The sequence below is a fragment of the Aythya ferina genome (genome assembly GCF_964211825.1).
Source record: "Aythya ferina genome assembly, chromosome: 2".
Taxonomy (NCBI): domain Eukaryota; kingdom Metazoa; phylum Chordata; class Aves; order Anseriformes; family Anatidae; genus Aythya; species Aythya ferina.
The window spans coordinates 53,690,926-53,704,801 of NC_140297.1; the positions used below are offsets into that span (position 1 = coordinate 53,690,926).

Genomic DNA, 13,876 nt, shown 5'->3' on the forward strand with positions numbered 1-13,876 from the left:
AAAAACCTTGAAGCTTATCAACTGTAGGAGTCTGATTCAAAATTAAATTTCATTCCCATCATTATTTCTGGAAGACTACAAAACAAATAATAACAGTGCTGTACCTGCATTATATAAACCAGACCCTCATAAATTGCTTTAGGAGTGGAATTACTGGGAAACAATAGCCAAAACATAGGGCCTTTTGAGCCAAATGAAAGAATTTGAAAAAGGATCTTGAAAATAAAGCAAGAATTCTAAATGAAAGATGAAACAGCCTGAAAACAGAGTTAGATGCACAAATATAACAAAGGCACCACATAACTTCAGTTCTGCCGGATTAACTCTCCCACCAAGTCGAAGATATCAAATACATCTCATAAATACTATTTGACCACGGAATTTTAAAATCTCTTAATTACATAGCTTTTACACCATTTTTACAAGGGAAGTTAGAACCTGTAGCAAATGACAAAGGAAAAATGACTACTAATTCAAAATGTTCTGTACCACACATGACTTTGAGAGCATGACTATAGGTGTATAGGTGTTAAAAGCTGCAAGTGTGTATTGGGATTATGTGGCACTGTTTGGGTACCATGGGGGTGCAGGGATGGCCTCTGTGAAAAGAATGCAGAAATTACCCCATAAGGGCCTATTTCAGCCAGCTCCAACAGGACCTGCTGCTGCCCAGAGATGTGCCAATAAGCAATGCTGTTTATACCTCTGTGAGAGCATTATTTAAGAAAGGGGAAAAAAATTCTGCACAACACCAGCCGGGAGAGAGAGGAGTGAGAAACAGCCTTGCAGACACCAAGGTCAATGAAGAAGGAGAGGGAGGAGGCGCTCCAGGTGCTGCAGCAGAAATTCCCCTGCAGCCTGTGGTGAGGAGCATGGTGGTTGGATCAGGCTGTCCCCCTGCAGCCCATGGTATACCAGGGCAGAGCAGGTTTCCACACTGCAGCCCATTGAGAAAACCACAGTGGAGCAGGTGGGGCTGACCTGAAAGAGGCTGTGACCTGTGGAGGACCCCATTAGAGCAGACTCTGGGCCGGAGCTGTCTCCCACAGAGAGGAGCCCACGCAGGAGCAGGGGTCTGGGGGGAGCTGCCGCCCACCCGTGGGGGACCCGTGCTGGAGCAGTTTGCTCCTGGGGGATGGATGGACCCCGAGGTACAGAGCCGTGTGGGAGCAGTGCTTGGAGAGCTGCTGCCTGTGGGCAGCCCCCGCAGGATTAGTTTGGGAAGGACAGCATCCCGTGGGAGGGACCCCACGGGGAGCAGGGGCAGAGAGTGACCGTGAAGGAGCGGTGGAGACAAAATGCTATAGACTGACACAGCCCCCACTCCCTGTTCCCCTGCGCTGCCCAGGGGGAAGAGGTGAAAGAGGGTGGATGGGAGGGAAGGTGTTTTCATTTTTTTTGTTTGTTTCTCACCGCTCTAGCTTGTCAGCAATAGGTAATAAATTTCTCTAATCTCCCTATGCTGCGTCAGTTTTGCCCGTGACAGTAACTGTTGAGTGATCTCCCTGTTCACATCTCAACCCTTCAGACCTTTTCATCATACTTTTTCCCCCTTTCCCTTTGAGGAGGGGGAAGCGAGAGAGCGGTTGTGGTGGAGCTCAGCTGCCCGGCTGGGTAAAACCACCACAAAGTGTTCACAGTATTTGCCCTCCTTAATATGGGACAAGCACTTCTGAGCATCACTTCTAGCCATCCTGCATCAAGCACCACAAGATTTAGAATTAACAGTCATTTCTGCTTCCAGTACCCTATGAATTTTACCTGCTGACAAGAAAACAACCATGCCAAAAATTTATTTCCTTACTCTTCTCCAGGAGACTAAAGATATATTGCTCTCAGAAAGGATGGTTGTCACCTAACAGGTAAAAAGATTCAGTCTCCATGAAAATAGTGGCAGATAGTGTTTCCAATACAGGTCCCAGCTGAAGCATGAAAAAGAAGCATTGCCAATGTGGCAGAGGAAAGATCCTTAAGTTCCCTGTAAAAGATCGCTACCTCTTTTTCTGGTTATTGCATATGATGATCTTCACTTAAGGACAATATTTGGAGAAAAATTGACTATCTTTAGTTTTATGATTCAAGTAGAACATCAAATTTCAGGCTCCTGGGCATTTTAAAGCTAGAATGGATCAAGGAAGCTCTTGATCCCTAAGCATCTCGCAAGGGAACAAAGCTTCTTACTGGAGCTGCTTTATGCTTCCTGATTATGCTACTACATTCTAAGCTCTGAAAGAGAAAAATCTTCACACAATTCAACAGCACACTCAAGGTAACGAGAATTAGTGTACCAATCACTTATGTAAGAATAAGGTTAAATCCAGGTTAAACTGTTTCTGGAGAAACAGAAACCAGTACTGTGGCATTGAAGAAATTCAGATTTCCGTTTCATATTTAAGTCCTTAACTGTAGGGGTTGCCACAAAATTCACTCAGGCAGTGAAAACTTAAGGGTGTGCTTTTCACCAACAAAAGCACATGGTTCTACTCCCAACTTCCAAACAAAACCAGTACACTAGAGATTTTCCATTTCTAATTACCTTTTGGTACTACTGTTGCAAAAAAAAAAAAAAAAAGGAAAATCATCCGGTTAGGAACAGAATGCAATTCTTCAACCAGGAATTTACCTCCTTTTACATAAAACATAAAACAACTTCCTCCACAAAAATCAATTTTTGAATTATCCCTCTCAAGACCAAATGTTCAAAACACCCACAACATATGTTTTAACACAATGCCTGATTAGGCCATCATTTGCAGTTTGGTAGTAAAACAAACTTTTAAAAAAAAATACGTTCTCTCTAGTAAACTTACGGGGCATCTGCCCACCAGAAACCACACATTTAGCTTTAGTTCTACCTCTGGAAACTGATACTGGCCTAATGTGAAATAATAAGCATCTTCAGCTAGTCAAGTATGAAGGCAGTTTAAATTATTTAAGATCATATCTTTAATACCATAGTACACACCAGTCTAGAATGCTTACCTGTATGAGTTTCCTTGTTTTTTGGTATATCGCTTTGCTTCTTCCAGTACTGGGTCCAGCTGAAATGAAGGGAAGATACCTGATCCCCCTTTAGCAGGAACTTTCTTCCATTGCATCTGACAGAGTCAGACAATTCATGCTTGCTCTCACTGGTCAAGTTTTCATCATTTTTGCAAACAGAAAGTTCTTTCTTCCTCTCATTTTTATCTTTTGGAGTATATGCATGTGAAGACTTCTTACCTACTTTTGTATTTTTACTACGATGAGAATCATGTCTTCTCTGACTCTCTTTTTCCGCTGGGGGTTTATTCCACACGGGCTTCCGGGGATATCTTTTGTTTACGTAATTGTAGCCTTTCTGCTCATCCCCACTACCATTCGGTGCCTCACAGAATGCCTTTCCAACAGATGACTCTGAAGAGTCAGACTGACTCAAATCCAAAGATGGAACATTTTCAAACAGCTCTGCTTTCTGTTTAGAGTTAATTCTTTTTTCTCGCTCATGTATTTGCCTTCCCTTCTCCCTGAAACCTCTTCCAGATGCATGCATCAAGTGTGTTTTCTTTGGCTTTGCTCCCCTGCTATCTGCATTAGGTACATCCCTATCACTCTCTGAAGAGAGAAGGTCATTATATCCTCTAGGAGGTGCTCTTCTTCCATGTACCATTGCAGCATCTGAAGTTCCTGCACTTGCAGCAGTATCAGTAGTACTTTGTCTTACCTTATTTCTAGTACAGGTGCTATCATTTCTTGATCTGTGCCACCTCTGGCTTTGAAAGTAGCGATTTTTTGAACTTTTACTGGTACCAAAATACTGGTGAAAGTCTTGAGAATTCCCATACTGACTTTCAGGATTAAAAACACCACAATGCTTTGTGGAAGAGTTTTCATAATCCGTAGCTCTTTCAGACAGACTAGAAAATGGTAAACTACTTCTACTCTGATTGCTGCTAGATTCTTTCCTATCTTTATTTACCCAGTTTACATCTGTAGATTGTCTTTCTCCTGAAAGGGAATCAGGGGCATCAGGACTGAGATTCAGTGCACCTAAAAATATAAAGACAAAAAATAAACATGTCTTAAAAAAAATACCATACAGACAAAGGCCTAAAAGCTTAATCAACTGCCAGCTAGACATAACTACTAAAAATAAGTTTCTAGAAACTCAAATTGAATGATAAAGCATCTTGACTTCTTTAGACAAAGACTGTGATGGCCTAGAGTTAGGAACAGAAAAAAAGCCTAGGATTAAAAAACAAACAAACAGAACACTTGGAGCAGCAATGCGTGTATAAGCACGATACATGTCTCTTTCTGTCATTTCTACGACTGAAGTGCTAAGAGAGAGGTGCATGTTAGAAACCCCATCTAGCTCAATTCTGAAACTTATTCTCAGCAAAAAAGCCCTGGAGTGAAGAGTGACCAAATGAAAGATGGTCAATACTCAAAGATCAGCTCCATGGTCAAGCATGGTCCATCCCAATGAGCAGGAGGTTGGGCAGAAGTGGCCAAACTCACAAAAAGGAAGCGTACAGGGGATGGAAGCAAGGACAGGTAACCTTGGGAGAAATGCAGAGAAATCATGAGAGCATCCCGGAATGAAGTTTGGAAACCTAAAGTCCAAATGGAATTGAGTTTGGTCAGGAACACCAAAGATGACAAGAAGGGCTTCTGTAAGCACAGAGGTGACAAAAGGACGACCATGGAAAATGTGGGCCCACTGCTGAACAACAAGAGGAACGTCGAGGAACAGGGAAAAGGCTGAGGTACTGAAAGCTTTCTTTGTCTCGGTCTTTCCTAGAAAGACTGGCTTTCTGGAATCCAGGCTCCTGGAGACCAGGAGAAAGACTGCAGCAAGGAACATGTATCCTTAGGGGAAGGAGATCAGCTCAGGGCATACTTAAGCAAACTGGACATATGTGCTTCCATGGTCCCTGATGGGATGCACCCACAAGCTCTGAGGGACCTGGTATCACTGTGAGGCCATTCAAAAATCCTTGGTGACTCAGAAGTGTCTGGATACTGGAGGAAAGCAAATGTCCCTCCTACCTCTAAGGAGGAGGGCGCAGAGAACTACAGGCCAGTAAACCTCACCTCAGTTCTGGGGAAGGAACAGCTGATCGTGGAATTTCCAGGCACGTGAAGGACAAGAAAATCATGAGGAAGAGTCACCATGAAGTCACCAAGAGGAAGTCGTGCTTGATCAACCTGACAAGCTTCTCTGATGGCCAGATGGATGAGGGGAGAGCAAAGACTATTGTCTACCTGGACTGCAGTAAGGCCTTTGACACTGTCCCCCCAGAAGACCCTTACAGACAAGCTGCTGATGTTTGGGCTAGATGGACAGGCAGTGAGGTGGGCTGAAAACTGGCTGAATGGGCAGGCCCACAGGGTGGTGACCAGTGTCACAAAGTCTAGTTGGAGGACAGTAGCTAGCAGTATACCTCAGGGGTCATTACTGGTTCCAGTTGTGTTTAACATCTTCATTAATGACCTGGATGATGGGGCAGAGCATACCCCAGCAGGTTTGTAGATGACACAAAACTGGCAGGAGTGGCTGATTCACCAGGGGGTCATGCTGCCATCCAGGGGACATTGACAAGCTGGAGAAATGGGCTGGCAGGAACCTCATGAAGTTCAAAAAGGGGAAGTTCAAAGTTCTGCACCTGGGGAAGAACCACCCATGGCCCATTTTGGGGTCATCCACCTAGAAAGCAGCTTTGCAGAAAGGGACCTGGGGGACTAGTGGACACCAATTTGTATGCGAGTCTGCAATGTGCCCTTGTGGCTAAGCAAGCTAACAGTATTCTGGGCTGCAACAGAAATGAAAAATGAAATGAAAATACTGCCAGCAGGTCGACAGAGGTGATCCTTCCCCTCTACGAAGCACTGATGAAGCCACACCTGGAGTACTGCACCCAGTTCTGGGCTCCTCAGTGACAGAGATACACCTGCATACCTGAGTGAGTCCAACAATGGGCCATGAAAATGATGAACAGTCTGGAGCATCTCTCCTCTGAAGGAAGGCCAAGAGAGTTGGGACTGTTCAGCCTAGAGACAAGGAGGTTCAGAAGGGATCTTATCCAAGTATGTAAGTCCCTGAAGGGGAGGGGGGGATAACAGGGACAGAGCCAAGCTCTTTTTAGTGGTGCACAGTGAAAGGACAAGAGGCAACAGGTCCAAAACTGAGACAGAAGAGCTTCCTTCCCTCTGAACATTAGCAAACACGCCTTCACTGTGTGGGTGCTTTCCAAATAACATGCAAATTTGAAGAAACAGATGGAAAACCATAAAACAGATATAAAACACCTCAGTAATATTAATAATTAAGACCTTTTTTTTAAAATCATCCATGAATAGGATTCCTATTCTTACTGCCAGCTTTTACATTGTAAAAAAAATAATCCAGAGAAATGGTAAATTCTACTAACTCAATTGATTACTGTCTGCCAAGACAAGAAACAGCAGAACACATACAAAAATACAATAAACAGTGGCTAACCATGGCTCAGATTTCCTCTGACAGTTACATGTAAATACATAAATCTCCCAAGAGAAAGGAAACATCTACAGCTAGATTCCAGCCTGTATTTCTATAAAATAATCAAAGAAGGTTCGTATTCTCAGCACGTTAAATTGAATGAAGAGCCATTAATGAAGGTGTTTTAATAATAATCTTGAGGCATCCAGCTCAAAATTTAGCAGTCAGTCAGGCAATCACTGTTTATCACATGCTTTGTTTATACACTAGCTCCCAGGAGAAGGCCAAGTTCATTTCAGGGCAGACAGATGTCATCAGTTTCAAACCAAGGCCTGCAGCAAAATCTCCTTCACCACCACTCACAGAGGGGAGGGGGGCAATAACACAGGAGAGTGGAAGTTGGCAACACGGATGAAGTCCTTTCATCCATGCTCCTGTTCAAAGGGAAAGGGTTTGAAAGGGCCAGTTTGATGTAGCAAACCAACAGATGCTTACAGGACTGGTGCCACAGGCAGGGCTTTGGCTACTTAGACCATGGGACTGGCTTTGAGAAGCCTGGGCTGCTGGGGGCTGATGGGGTCCACCTGTCAGAGCATCTTTGAAGAGCATCTGTGGTGACAGGTTGCCAAGCTGGTGAAGAGGGCTTTAAACTAAAGTTGCTGGGGGAAGGGAACCTCAACCCATCCTGCTCCTCCCAGTTTGATGCTGGTGTCAGAGATGCCCACCCAGAGCCTGGAGAAGGGTCACGGGTCAGCAGGGGAGCACCTGAGGAGCAGCACAAAGGACTTTTGGCCACCCCAGTAAGTAAGCTTCATTCGGGGACCCAACGTAAATGCCTCTATGATAGCGCAGTAGCATGGGGAATAAACAAGAGGAGTTAAGAGATGTACACACGCCTGCAGGGCTGTGACCTCACTGAAACTACGGAGGTATGGTGGAACAGCTCCCACAACTGGAGTGTCGGCATGGAAGGATACCGGCTCTTTAGGAAGGACAGGCAGGGGACGTGAGGAGGGGGTGTCACCCTCTATGTCAATGAGCAGCTGGAGTGCACAGAGCTCTGCCTGTCCCACACAACATCCCCGTCAGGACTGGAGAGACATGAATTTGACACAGAGACCACTTGATCGATAAGGAATTGGCTGGATGGTTGCACTCAAAGTGTTGTCAACAGCTCAATGTCCAAGTGGAGATCAGTGGCGAGTGGTGTTCTTCAGGGGTCAGTACTGGGACCAGTGCTGTTTAACATCTTTGTCAGTGACATGGACAGAGGGATTGAGTGTACCCTCAGCATGTTTGCTGAAGACACCAAGCTGTGTGGTGTGGTCAACAAGCTTTAGAGGGAAACAATCCACTGGTATGTAACAAATTCAGGTAGCTACCTTTTCAGGTTACTACATTTAGTGAAGCCTTAGGCCACAGTAAGAGCTCTGTATCACCTGATTCTGGTATTCAGTGGTGACTGAGGAACAGCGAGCGGCATCGTGTGGGGACCTGGGTGGTGCTGATGGGGAAGGGGGGGATGTGCTGACTAAGGATGGTGCCAGATGAGAGCCAGCCCTGGGAGATAGCAGAAGCCATCCTGCCCTGCAACAAAGAACCACCAAGCTGAAGGAAAATAACGTATATGCAGTGAGAACTAATTAGACTATAGTAAATATTGTAAAGGTATGTAAGACTGTACAGGAGCCGAAGATTGTACACATATAGGAAGCCAGGGAAAGTTTTGAGCTGGGTCCCTCCTTGGAGGAACCCAGCTCGAGCTGATACGTGGGTATCATTAAGTTTTCACTGAATTAAGTAAGACTTCACTCTTTGAGTGAATTCTGGATGCCAGTGGAAACCCACTCTAGTAGGGCAAACAACAGGTTCCCCCTAACACGCTGCAGAGAACAGATGCCATCCAGAGGGACCTAGACAGGCTTGACAGCTGAGCCCATGTGAACCTCCTGCAATTCAACAAGGTCAAGTGCAAGGGCCGGCACCTGGGCTAGAGCAGTCCCAAATGCAAAAACAAGCTGGATGGAGAATAGATTGAGAGCAGACCTGAGAAGGACTTGGGGGTGTTGGTGATGAGGAGCTCAACACGAGCCAGCAATGTGTGCCTGCAGCCCAGAAAGCCAACCGTGTCCTGGGCTGCATCAAAAGAAGCGTGGCCAGCAGGTCGAGAGGTGATTCTCCTTTTCTACTCTGTTCTTGTGAGACTGCATTCAGCTCTGGGGTCCCCAGCACAAGAAAGACATGGACCTATCAGAGCAAGTCCAGAGGAGAGCTGCAAAGACGATCAGAGGGCTGGAGCACCTTCACTATAGAGACAGGCTGAAGGCGCTGGCGTTGTTCAGCCTGGTGAAGAGATGGCTCCAAGGAGACGTTACAGCAGTCTTCCAGTACTTAAAGGGGGCCTACAGGAAAGCCAGGGAGGGACTCTTTGACAGGGAGTATAGTTATAGTACAAAGAGTAATGATTTTAAACTAGAACAGGGCAGATTTTGATTAGATTTTAGGAAGCAATTCTTTACTCAGAGGGTGGTGAGGCACTGGAACAGGTTGCACAGAGGACCTGTTGATGCACCATCCCTGGAAGCATTTAAGGCCAGGCTGGATGGGACTTGGACCAACCTGGTATGGTGGAAGGTGTCCCTATCGACATTGGGGAGGGTTAGCACCAGATGATCTTTAAGGTCTCTTCTGACCCAAACCATTTTATGATTCTGTGACTCAAAGCAATTCAAATTCTGAAAGGTTATTTCTGAAGATAAGTGACAGCATACAGTGTGTACACATCAGTCTATTTGTAGACAACACCAGATATATCCAGATACAAAATAGTCCAATCAGCTGAACACAAAAGCACACACAACAGGGAAGACACACTGCAGATCTTATAGTACCTGTTTTATACTGTGCCAGGAAAAAAAAGCAAAAAAAGAATGGTACATTATGGAAATCCAAAGCTTTTTGATAGCTTTGGAAGCATAAAACATCTTCCTCACAGAACAACCTCAATCTTTTCTGTCTTCTCTGGGCATTTTATATAACTGTATTCAACTACATCATGCTATAATTTTCACAGACAACGCAGATTTGCGAAAGACTGGATTTCTTTCTCAACAGGAATGATATTGTTTCAAGCTTAAAGAACCATGCAGTGGGACCCATTTTCATGCAAAACAAAATGCCCGTCCGAAACTTACTATTTATTCCAACTGTGACAGCTCATCTATTAAAAGATATGTTCCCTTCCCACAACTCTTTCCAGAAATTAGAGAAAGAATGACACACAAAAGCACCACTATCATGGAATCACTGAATGGCTGAGGGTGGAAAGGAACTCTTCAGATCATCCATAGCCCAAACACCCTGCTTGAGCTATGCCCAGTCAGGTTTGAAACACCTCTACGGACAGCCTCCACAACCTCTCTGCAACCTGTTCTAGACCACCCTCACGATAAAAACACTTCTTGTGTTCAGACAGAATTTCATGTACTTTGACATTTACCCTTCACTCAATACCACTGAGAAGAGCCTGGATCCATAATTATTTACCTACTCTCTCCTGAGCCTTCTCTTTTCGAGGCCACAAAGTCCCAGATCTCTCAGTCTCTCCCCTTTATGAGTGATGCTCCCACGCCTTAATCATCTTGGTAGCCCTTTGCTGGACTTTCTCCACTAAGGGAAATCTTCCTCATAGTGGGGAGCCCAGAACTGGACACAATACTACAGTTGCAGCCTTACCAGTGCTGACTACAGCCTCCCTTGACCATTTGGCAACATTCTTCGAAATGCAGTCTGGGGTACTGTTGACCTTGCAGTAAGGGTTTATTTCTGGCTCATGGTCAACTTTTAATCCATGAAGGACCCCAAGGTCCCTCTCTGCAGAGCTGCCTGCCAGCCAGTTGGCCCCCAAAGTGTATTAGTGCATATTACTATGCTCTTCTCTCCTTACATTACTGTCCAAATTCAATGCACCTACATTAAGAACAAAATATTAAGTTTTGGCTGGCCCACTTGAAGAAGACAGAAGAAAAATATGTAAGTAGGGAGAACTACAACTTCACCATAAATAGCTTCGTAAGTCTAAGGGAAATATCTACTGCAGAATGACTTTTGCATAAGGACTAAATGCATTATGAGTTTTCACTCTCTCGTTCATCCTTACAGCACACTGTTCAATGCTTTGTAGCAGCTCCTTGATACCTTCATTTTAATGACTTGCTGTATGAGGAAAAAGAACCCACTTGTCATTGTAAAGGCAAAAAGGCAAAACTACATTTAACAGCAATTGCAGCAACTGATGGGGAAAAAATCTGTAATGTCTATTAAATACAAATACAACCTTTCATTTGGGATGTCTCTTCCAGGTGCACAAGGCTGGAAACTGGAAAGGTACACCAGCATGCCAAATCACTCCACAACTGTCTTGTTCATTATATTCTTCCCCTGGATCTCAATAACCATTCACTATTATCAAAATATCCTGTTCAGGTTGCACATGTGCCATGACCTAAACCAGCCATTCTTTGACCTCAACTGCTTCCCCTGGTATAACCTGAGACCAGAAATATTTTTCACATTTAATCTCTCAAAGTCAGGCTGTCCATGAAGTTCTGCAGTGGGTTCACATGGCAAGGTTTTGGTAGCGGGGGGCTATAGCGGTGGCTTCTGTGAGAACAATCCAGAAGCAACCCCATGTTAGATAATGAACCTGGTGCCTGCCAGAGCTGTGCCAATAAGTGATGTTGTTTGCGCCTCCATGAAAGTATATTTAAAACAGTGGAAAAAAAAAAAAACAAAACCTGCTGCAGAACAGCAGCTGGGAGAGTGAGGAGTGAGAAAAAGCCTTGCAGACACCAAGGTCAGTGAAGGAAGGGGAGAGGTGCTCCAGGTGCCGGAGCAGAATTCCCCTGCAGCCTGTGGTGAGGAGCGTGGTGGAGCAGGCTGTCCCCCTGCAGCCCATGGGTCCCACATGGAGCAGATCTCCACGCTGCAGCCCCCACATGGGTGGAGGAGCCCCCAGTGGAGCAGGTGGATGTGGCCTGGAGGAGGCTGTGGCCCATGCAGAGCCCCCGCAGGAGCAGGCCCCGAGCTGGAGCTGCAGCCCGTGGAGAAGAGCCCACGCAGGAGCAGGGGGTCTGGGGGGAGCTGCCGCCCACCCGTGGGGGACCCGTGCTGGAGCAGTTTGCTCCTGGGGGATGGATGGATGGACCCCATGGGACGGAGCCACATTTGGAGCAGTTCTTGAAGAGCTGCAGCCTGTGGGAAGCCCACACCAGATCAGTTCGGGAAGGATGGCATCCTGGGGTAGGAGGTGGAACAGGGTGGATGGGGGGAAGGCATTTTTGGTTTCTTTTTTGTTTCTCACTTCTCTGGCTTGTTAGTTACAGGCATTAAATCGTACTATCTCCCTACTCTGAGTCTGTTTTGCCTGTCACGGTAATTGCCATCTCCCCATCCTTATCTCAACCCTTGAGGCCTTTTCATTTTATTTTCTCTCCCTTTCCCTTTGAGGAGGGGGAGTGAGACAGCACCTGAGATGGAGCTCGGCTGCCCACCCGAGTAAAACCACCACAATTCCTAGACAAAAGCTATTTCACATCTTAATATCGCACAAACACATATCCAGAATTACCTAAGAGATGAGTCTCAACGACACGACACATATTACCAGGGCAAGGAACAAACTCCAGAACTTGATGCCATGTGACAATACCTGGGTTAGCTTCTGTATTTTAAAGCAAATATAGAAGCAGTGAACAGCCCAGGCTAATTTACCATTTTTAGTAACACAGTTTAGCTCAATATAATTATATAAGGCTTTATTCCAATGCATATGCACTGCAGAAAAGGTTTCAGCACCTGAGCTGACTCACAACCTGACAGCACAGAGATGAACAGACAAGCTGCTTGCAGTAGCTCCTCTTTACTAGTCCGAAACTATCAGACTACTCTGAACGTGTTACAGGCCCACATCAAGGCTGTGGACCTATTTTCATGCCATCAAAAATGAACTCAAATGACTTTTCCCTCTTCGCTCACTGCCTGGGTGCTGAGAACAGAGGAGAAGAGGTTGAAGGTGGTATCAGCAGTACAGGCTAATGATATCCTTAGTCTGAATTAACTCCAGAAACTCATATTTTAACAGATTTATATTACAACAAAGATTTGTATTTTCTTCTTTACCCTCTGCTATGAAAGTCCAGGACACACTACCTGGCAGAGATTTAACAACCTTATTGACAATGAATGTAGTTAGCTCATCAAGTGAGCCCAAAGTTACACAGATTACCTGAAAAGTCTACCCAGACTGAAAGAAAAGGAAATGATGAAAGCACTAAACATCATGAATGACTGCAGGCAGGCGCTATTTCTAGTTACACGCCCAGGACACAATTCAGCAGGAGTCCTGCAGCTAAGTGACCACAACAGCACCGGGCAAGCCATTAAAGGTGAGGCTGGGATGTGTCTGGAGAGGCTGCTCCCTCCTCCTCGTCAGCAATCACACCCAGTGAACTTAGTTTGATCCTGCACCTTAAAAAACATCACTGAGGAGGAAAAGAAATGAGAATTTAACTTTTTTTTTCGCTTGTGGTGCTCAGTCCCGTTCCAGGCTCAGCACCCAAGCTCCCCTCGGCACGTGGGAGGTCGGTGGGACGTTGGAGGGGGCTGGGGGAGCACTCGCTAACAGCCCCCTGCACAACCCCACAAAACGCCTTCACTGAGGCATTTAACCCTACGAGCTCCCGTGCGACCGGGGCAGGCCACCGGGGGGAAGGGGGCGATGCGGGCAGGCGAAGATGGCGGTGGTCAGAGCAGCAGCAAGTTTCCCGGAGACCACACATCTCCGCGACTTTATTTATTTATTATTATTATTTTTATTATTTTGGTCCCCGTTGTCCCATCACGCCGCCGAAACTCGCCCCATCTCCCCCCAGCCCACAGCCCTCCCCGGGACCCTCCAAGTTGCGGTACAACAACAGGTGGTGCCGCGGCCATAACGGCCCCAACGGCCCCTAACGGCCCTGCCCTTCGCCGTGCCGGGCTCCAACCGCTCCCCCCCCCCGCCCCCCCCCGCTCCCAGCGGCCGCACTCACCTGCGCCCAGCCGCGCTTCCGCCATGCCGCCGCTCCCCCCCCCGCCCCCGCCCCGGGACCCCGCCGCCGCCGCGCAGGCGCAGTGGCCCCGCAGCGCCCCTCCCCGCTGAGTGCGGCTCGGCGCGCGCAGCCGCAGCGGGGCTGGAGCGGGGAGGGAGGGGGGGGGCGGGGCCGGGGGCGGGAGGGGGCGCGAGGGCGGGAGGCAGCCATGGGCTGAGGGGAGGGGAGGGGAGGGGAGGGGAGGGGAGGGAAGGGAAGGGAAGGGAAGGGAAGGGAAGGGAAGGGAAGGGAAGGGAAGGGAAGGGAAGGGAAGGGAAGGGAA

The 13,876-nt window shown here is 46.8% G+C and overlaps 1 protein-coding gene across 2 annotated transcripts in view; it reads right to left on the reverse strand.

The window, feature by feature from the left end:
- The window catches only part of NFX1 (nuclear transcription factor, X-box binding 1), a 64,671-nt gene extending 51,068 nt beyond the window's left edge, over positions 1-13,603 (reverse strand). For both annotated transcript variants that reach the window (XR_014689787.1, XM_084510052.1), the window contains exons 1-2: positions 13,555-13,603; positions 2,983-4,029 (exon numbers count right to left, since the gene is read on the reverse strand). Coding sequence is in view for 1 of the 2 variants with exons in the window: in XM_084510052.1 (XP_084366178.1) it covers positions 2,983-4,029; positions 13,555-13,579 (1,072 nt within the window). In the remaining variant the exon portion in view is untranslated. The remainder of the gene's footprint in view (positions 1-2,982; positions 4,030-13,554) is intronic.
- Between the last annotated feature and the right edge of the window lie 273 nt (positions 13,604-13,876).